This window comes from Rhinolophus hipposideros, assembly GCF_964194185.1.
Source record: "Rhinolophus hipposideros genome assembly, chromosome: 9".
In the NCBI taxonomy this organism is placed as follows: Eukaryota; Metazoa; Chordata; class Mammalia; order Chiroptera; family Rhinolophidae; genus Rhinolophus; species Rhinolophus hipposideros.
The window spans coordinates 437821-444990 of record NC_138055.1 but is presented as its reverse complement, the minus strand read 5'-3'; the positions used below and the strand labels follow the sequence as shown (position 1 = coordinate 444990).

The 7170-nt window shown below is 66.9% G+C and overlaps 1 protein-coding gene across 5 annotated transcripts; it reads right to left on the bottom strand.

Annotated features, from left to right (window-relative positions):
- Positions 1–536: 536 nt before the first annotated feature.
- On the bottom strand, positions 537–6662 carry HDAC10 (histone deacetylase 10). Of its 5 annotated transcripts, XM_081059209.1 has the most exons (21): positions 6051–6662; positions 5585–5768; positions 5381–5515; positions 5045–5141; positions 4695–4792; positions 4506–4610; positions 4292–4360; positions 4002–4128; positions 3744–3809; positions 3529–3588; positions 3360–3449; positions 3137–3243; positions 2996–3063; positions 2654–2918; positions 2452–2536; positions 1987–2078; positions 1787–1843; positions 1502–1580; positions 1134–1316; positions 893–1052; positions 537–766 (listed from the first exon to the last, which is right to left on the bottom strand). In XM_081059209.1, the coding sequence occupies exons 2-21, from the start codon at positions 5641–5643 to the stop codon at positions 747–749; spliced, it is 2022 nt and encodes a 673-aa protein (XP_080915335.1). In that variant the 5' UTR covers positions 5644–5768; positions 6051–6662; the 3' UTR covers positions 537–746. The 5 variants fall into 5 exon arrangements, with proteins under 5 accessions (XP_080915335.1, XP_080915334.1, XP_080915336.1 ...); XM_081059208.1 differs by lacking the exon at positions 6051–6662 and having other exon boundaries at positions 5585–5909; XM_081059210.1 differs by lacking the exon at positions 3529–3588 and having other exon boundaries at positions 538–766; positions 5585–5970; positions 6051–6285.
- Between the last annotated feature and the right edge of the window lie 508 nt (positions 6663–7170).

Here is a 7170-nt window from a genome sequence, read left to right as displayed (position 1 = left end):
TTAACGGCGGTGTCGCGGTGGTCCTGCCCTCCCCGGCCCGGCCCAGGCCCACCGGCACCCCGCGGCCCGCCCCAGCCTGCAGAGCGCCAGCTGGGCACCTCTCCAATTCCGTGGCCCTCAACCTTCCGGGGTCACAGAACCGTGACAAACCCAAGGAGACGCGCGGGCAGTACGCAGTGGACGGACCCGGCTCTGCACGCCTGCGCGGGGCCGCCCGAGGAGCGAGCGGGGTGCCCGGCAGGGGGCGTGGGCTCAGGCCGGCTCAGCCGCCGCCTCACCAGGCCGGGTCCAAAAAGAGCGCGCCGCATCAGCTCCCGCCGCGGGGGCGTCACCGCCACGCGACCCGCAAAACCCCTGGCGCTGGCGCGCCGGAAGTGCGTCACCGGGGAGGCGGGCGGCCCGTGCGGAGGGAGCGGGGCGGGGCCTGGCGGCCGCCCCCCCCCCCCACAGCACTTCCGGCGTCCGCTTTGGGGCCGCGTTCCCGCAGGTGGGGAAACCGAGATCCGACGCCGCGGGCTCAGAGACGGAGGCGGAGTCAGACTTTCGCTTGACCCTTTACTGAAGGGAGCGGAGGGGACTGGGGGGCCTTCGGCGAAGAGGCGGGTGGGCGGCGCAGCTTCCGGTCCAGGGCCCTGGGCGGCGAGGCCTGGACGTCAGGAAGGCTCAACAACCGGCTGTCGGGGCACCGGTTGGCGGTGTCGCTCCCGGGTGTCAGTCCTGCCACCGAGCTGATTCCAGCACCCGGGTCACCGCGCTCCAACGGGAGCTGGGAAGGCGCCCACAGTCAGCCGGGCGCTGCTCCCCGAGACCTGTGCCCCGCTCGCCGCCGAGCCCCACGGCAGAACTGTCCCCCTCGGCCGCAGGCACTCGGCCTGACGTGCCCCAGCCTCACCGGCCACCTGCAGCATCTTCCAGTGTGGCTCCAGCTGCCCCCTCAGGTGCGTCAGGGCCTGCGTGTCCTCCGGGGAGGCCACGGAGAAGGGACCGAGGCTGGGGGGCGCCTCCCCGCACAGCGCCCGGGCCAGGCCCCCCGCCAGCGAAGCTGTGGACTCCTGGGGCGGGCAGACATGACAGGGAATCACCGGTCTGGCCCCACCTCCCACGCCGCAGCACGTCCGCCCTGCCTAACTCACCGCATCCGCGAGCGCCAAGACCCGGCCCCCTGCCGGCACCCGCAGCAGCGCGGCCAGCAGTGCAGCCTGGCGGTCCTGCAGGCCATGAGCCGGCCCCAGGGCCAGCAGCACCAGGTCAGGCTGGAAGCCATAGGCCAGGGGCAGCAGCAAGGCCAGGACACAGTTCAGGAGTCCACCAGTTGTCTGTGGGAGGGACAGAAGCACAGCCCAGCCCCTCACCCAGGGGTACCCCTCCTGCCAGTCTTGGGTGGGCAGCCACACCACCAGTCCCATCAGGAGGCCAAGAGGGCAGGTGAAGGCCAGGGGCCTGGCCCTCATGATGATGCCAGTGAGCAGCCACTGCCCGGCCCTGGGACACCATCACTCACCGCTGGCAGTGGCACTGACACGTGGTACGTGGACAGGGCAGCTGCCTCCTTGCCCCTGATGTTCAGCCACAGATTCCTCCTTCCGGGGCAGAGTGAGCACATGGACACGTGTCCACTCACCCGCCAGAGCCCACAGTAGAGGGAGCTCAGGGGTAGGGGTGCTGGGAGTGCTGACTGTGCCAGAGACCCTCCTGGCACTGCTCCCAACAACCCGTCAGCCCACCCACCCATCACCTCTGGGAACCCAGAGCAGAACTGGACATACACGTGACCCAAGAGTCATACCCATCATCAGCAAGGTCTGAGGGCCGGTCCAGCTGCCCCACGGCCACACACAGCAGCCTAGAGGAAGAGTCGGCCCCAGGACAGGCTGCATGCACCCCCCGCCGGAGTCCATTCGCAGAGCCCTCCCCACGTGGCCAGCCAGGGCAGCGGTGCCCATGGGCCATGCCCTCGGAGGCTCAGGCCGGCCAGCCTAAGCTTACCTCTGGGCTCCCTGGGACAGTCCGCGCCGAATGGCCACATCCAGGGTGGCAGCTGCAGCAGGGGCTGGAGTGGCTGCGATGCCACTGCTCACCTGAGGAGTGATAAGAGCAGTGGAGGGCAACGCCCAAACCAGGGAAACACCCATCAGTCCCTTCTTTTGGTCCCTGTCTCAGTGACTGTCATCCATACACTCTGAGGTCAAATTGCTCCACTTCTGAAAATAAGATGCTCACAGTTTCCCACTCTCTGCCAAAGAGCATTTAGTTGAGGGGCCTGATGGGTGCTCATGACCCTGTCCCTGGGGCTGTTGTGGAAAAGGTCTTGGGCACAAGGCAGCACTCATGTCCACAGGTTCTGTACCTCTCAGCATTCCCCTGGACAGGCCACCGGTCCTGGGCAGGTCCTGGGCCCTGGGCCCCGCCCCCAGCTCCACAGCCACCCCAGCCCCTCCCAGGTGTCCCTACCTGCCCATCCAGGATCCCATCCAAGAGGTACAGGACCTTCCCAAGTGCAGTGAGGGCCTCGTCTTTGGCCAAGGCCTCATGTAGCCTGTGGCAGGCAAACCAGAGGGACACATCACCACGGGGTGACACAGACCACAGGTGAGTCACACAAGGGTGCGTGGTGGACACAGTCCCATCCCATTCCCCAGCCCATTCTGCCCACCTGGCCCAGGCCTGGGTCTCCTCCTGCGGGGCTGACCTCTCCTCACAGAGGACATCAGGGGGCAGGACCAGGCCAGCACCCAGCGAAGTCAGGGCAACAGCCGTGCGGACAGGAGGCGTAGGCTGGAGGCACAGCTGGTCTAGGGGGGAGCTCAGTGCTGCCGTGGCCTGGGCTGCTGCAGTCTTGAATTCAGAACCCCCAGGCAGCAGAGTCGAGGGTCTCCCCTCTGGGGAGTGGTTACTGGGACTCTGGACGGGGACCGGGCCTAGGAGTGGTTCAGAGTCACAGCCACTGGGTAGAAGCCCAAGGTGCAACCCCCCCACCCGGCCCACCCACACCGACCTTCCTGCTGGAGGCTTGTCCAGTAAGGGGCCTGTGCTGCCCGGACACTCTGGATGGACTCCAAGGCGCTGCAGGGAGAACCAGGAATGGTGAGGCCTGGCCTGGCAGCCACAGCCCTTCCCACCCTCCTGCCCCTCGCACCTGTGATGTGGCACCATGGGCCCCGACAGGGGTGGGGCAGGGTCACCCAGCAGGGCCTGCACCATCATGCACACTGACTGGGAGAGCGACTCCAGGTGGTAGCCACCCTGGGAGGGGGAGGAGGGCAGAGGTGTGAATGGGGCAGGGGTATTATTGGGTGGCAGACCCTTCAGGCAGCACCTCAGCCTCTGGTCTGTGGGCCCTCCCTGCTGGCTATAGTCACCTCCAGCACAGCGCAGACCCGGCCACCAGCCAGCACCTGCAGCAGCTGTGTGAGGTGGGCGAAGCACTCTGGCGTGGCCTGCATCTGCCCCTGGAAGCAGAGCAGGTATGACGGAGCCTGGCTGCAGGACCCCAGAAGAGAAGCCCTCCCAGCCAGGCCGGGCCCTCACCTCGGGGTCCCCGATCGCTGAGTCAAATCCTGCTGCGATTAGCACCAGCTCAGGGTCAAACTGTGGGCAGGGCCAGGTGGGGTGGGGTGAAGCGGAGGCCCCTCCAAAAAGACCCTCCCCACCCCAGGACTCAGCTCTGCTCCAGTGGAGTGGGGGAGAACTCTGGGCATTGAGTCCCCCTCCCACCCTCCTGCCCCTGTCCCCCACACGGTCACCTCAAAGGCCACAGGGAGAAGCACATGCAGGAAGGCGGCCACGTAGTCAGCATTTCCCATTCCGACCTGCAGCCACAGGCGTCAGTGGTGGGCCCCGTCAGGTGGGCCCCCCTCCAGGGCCCACCCCTGGAGCCCGGGCTCTGGGGGTGACCCTGGCAGGATGCCCTGGACTACACTCAGGAGGCTTGGAGCCGTGGGGTGGGGGATGTGGGCTGGGTGGGGGATCTGGGGAGTAGGGTGGGTGGTGAAAGGTGGCACCTGGTTCCAAGGCAAGTTGACAGTGAAGCCTCGGCCCTGTCCCTGCCCGACAGTGTCTGCATCAGACTCTCGCAGGTAGGGCCAGAAGCGCCCATGCTCATAGCGGTGCCAGGAGAAGTAAAGGATGCTAGAGATAACCGGCCATGGTCAGAGGTCAGAGGTCAGGACCCTCAGCCCCATGGCTCCTCTCAGAACCCTGACCCTGGAGCAAACCACCATGTCTTCCCACTTGGATTTTCCCAGGCCAGGCTATATGCCCCGGAAGAGTGGGGTCCCCGCCCCCAGGTCACCTGGGGTCGTCCTCAAAGGTATACTGGATGCCCTGGCCATGGTGGACATCCCAGTCAACGATGAGGATCCTGGGGACAGAGAGCATGGAGCTCGCAAGGGGAGTGGCCATCCGCCTCCATGCCAGAGCCTAGTCCAGGATGCGAGGGGCTGGGTGGGGTGTCAGCAGCGGCCCTTCCATCTGGCCCCGCCCCCTGCAGCTGGCCCAGCACACACCTGTGCAGCCCATGCTTCTCCTGGGCATGTTTGGCCGCTAAGGCCACATTATTGAACACGCAGAATCCATTGGCGGCAGCCCTCTGGCTGTGGTGCCCAGGAGGCCTGCAGGTGAGAGCGGGGCATGGGGCATGGCAGGGTCACCCTGTGCCCACATGGGGGCAGCTGTGGTAAGGGGACAGCTCTCACCTCACCAGGGCAAGCCCGTTGTGCACAGCTCCTGTCAGTACTGCATCCACCAGCTGCAGCCCGGCCCCTGCAGCCAGCCGGGCACAGTGGAAGGTACTCTGTGGGGGGAGGGGTGAAGATGAGCCCCTCACCACTACACCTCAGACTCTGCCCAGGCCTGTGCCAGGCTGCAGGGCTCCAAGTGCTGAATGGAATGGGCCAGGATCGTCCCAGGTGTAAGCAGTGGCAGCCAGCAGGTGTGCAGGGTGTTGGCATGTCCACGAACTTGGGGACTTTGGCCAGGTCTGGCGGCCATGGCCGTGAACAAGCATGTGTGTCTGGATGGGTGGGTGTGTCCCCAGGGCACGCACCGGATGGAAGTAGATGGCATCATACTGTCTAGACAGTGCCTGGAGTTCCCTCGTGCCCAAGGCCTGGGTCCCCCGCAACAGGGCCACGTACTCTGGGCTGCAGAGGAGCAGGCAGGCAAGGCAGGGTCACTAACATGAACGGGGAGAAGAGGAAAAGACGGGCAAACCACAGATGGGACTGCCCACCTCATTGCTCCCTCCCCCACCCACCCGATGGTGAAACTGAGGCACATGGAGGAGAGGCACTGTTTGTGAGGTGCTGGCAGGCCCAGGGGGGCGCAGGTCCTCGGCTGCGACCTGTGTACTGCAGGGTATGTGGCCTGCCCAGGGTCTGACCTGTGCACCAGGCCCAGCTCTGCCTCTGAGGCCTCTCGGGCTGTCAAGTGCAGGCACCTCTGCTCCAGGCCGCGCTGCTGCAGGAGTTCCAGGGTGGTGGTCAGGCGCTCAGGAGACTCGATCTCACACTCGGGGCTGAGTGGACACAGAGCTCAGAGTCTAGAGCCCCCTCCCCTTCCCCCGCCTCTGCCAAGTCACACTTACTCCTCCCAGAGCAGCCTGGCCTCGGTCATGTCCTCGTGGTACACGAGTGCGGTTCCCATGGGCAGGCCGTGGTCACTTTGTGCCACCCGGTGGGAGGACCCAGACGCCCCCACTCGCCAGCGAGTGTACTGTCGTTCCCCTCCTTGCAGCCCCAGGGAGCAGTGCCACGCCTGGGCCACAGAGCCTAGGCAGGAACACACACAACCAGGGCAGGAAAGGGACCTCAGGCCGCAGCCAGCAGCCGAGTGAGTCCGGGGTGGTCAAGGTAGCACCCGGGGCCTCGCTTCCGGCTTCCTCGCACTCGGACCAGTACCGTCCCGCCCCCTTGCGGCTCCACCTCCCCCGAAGACGCAGCGGCAGCCAGGGCGGGTCGGCGGCCTCCTACCCTATAGAGGGGGGGTCATGCGTGTGAGCACGAGGCCGAGGGCTTGGACTCCGCGGGTGCCGGGGCGGCCCCCCCGCGTACCGTGAGCTGAGCCCCTTCCGCCCCACGTCCACCTTGACCGCGCAGCCGGGGCTCCGGGAAGAGCTGCGAAAGTAGAGCGGAGCCGGGGGTTGTGGCTTCGTCGGCCAGGGCTGCCCTCAGAGTTTAGGAAGGGAGTGACGGGGTCCGATGTCGGCTTCAGAACGGGCCCTGGCCGAAGAGCGGATGAGCGGGAAGGTCAGGATGCCAGCAGGGAAGGCGGACAGGAGTCGCTGCCGCGTGGGGCGAGGGACGGGAGGACGGAGAGGGAGGGTCTGGGCGAGGGATGAACGAAGCCAGCCAAGGGAGGCGCGGGCAGCCTCACAGCAAGATGGCCAGAGAGAGGAGGCGCCGGAGCCGCGGGCCTGAAACCCGTGGGCTTCCGGGACCGGGCGCTGGGAGGGGGGCGTGGACTGGTCCTGGGGTCTGGGCGGGTTGGACCCTGGGGGCGGGGCGTGGGTGGGGTTCTGGGGTCTGGGAGAGCCCTGGGGACACTGGTGCCCCTAGTCCGGTTCCTCGGTCGCCTCTACAGTGCCGGGGCGAGCCCCACGGTGAGAGAAATGTAGACCACGGCCCGGACAGGGCCCCGCCGCCTGCTGCCCCGTGTGAGTCTCCACAGGCCGAGAGCGGGCGGCCGGCGGGTACTCTGGGAAGACTCCAACTGGGTCATTTGGGGCCAAGTGCCCGCCAATCTGGGTGGCTGGGGGGGCGTGCTGATTGGCCATCCGTGGACACGTGACCGCGGCGGGCGGGGCCTGCGGCGGGCCGCCCCGTTTGAATCCCAGAGAACGGAGGGTCGCGGCAGGGGTGGGTCCCAGCGGCCCCGGAGAGCCTTTGTCCGCAGAGAAGACCGGTGTCCACTGTGCTAACTTGTCTGATTATTTGGCTGGACCGACTGTGCGCGTGTCCAGCCGAACTCCAGACCGAGAAAAGGGGGATGGCCTGGCCCAGCTTGGGGCGCACCTAGCCCGGGGACAGGTGGGAGGAGCCAGGGCGGCCACTGGCGCCCTAGAGTGGCTTAGGATCCGGCTGCCAGCTCTGGAAGGCGTCGAACGGCCGGCAGAGGGCCCTGCGGGCTTACCGATGGCGCTGGGGCGTGCCCGGCAGTCAGAACAGAGCCCTG

Excerpts from the sequence above, each read along its gene's own strand:
- HDAC10 (XM_081059211.1), bottom strand. The coding sequence starts at position 5,643 with ATGGGAACCGCACTCGTGTACCACGAGGACATGACCGAGGCCAGGCTG. Across the intron at positions 3,450-3,528 it reads CAGCGATCGGGGACCCCGAG|GGGCAGATGCAGGCCACGCC; the intron begins GTGAGGGCCCGG and ends CTCTGCTTCCAG. Across the intron at positions 3,244-3,359 it reads GGGTCTGCGCTGTGCTGGAG|GGTGGCTACCACCTGGAGTC; the intron begins GTGACTATAGCC and ends TCCCCCTCCCAG.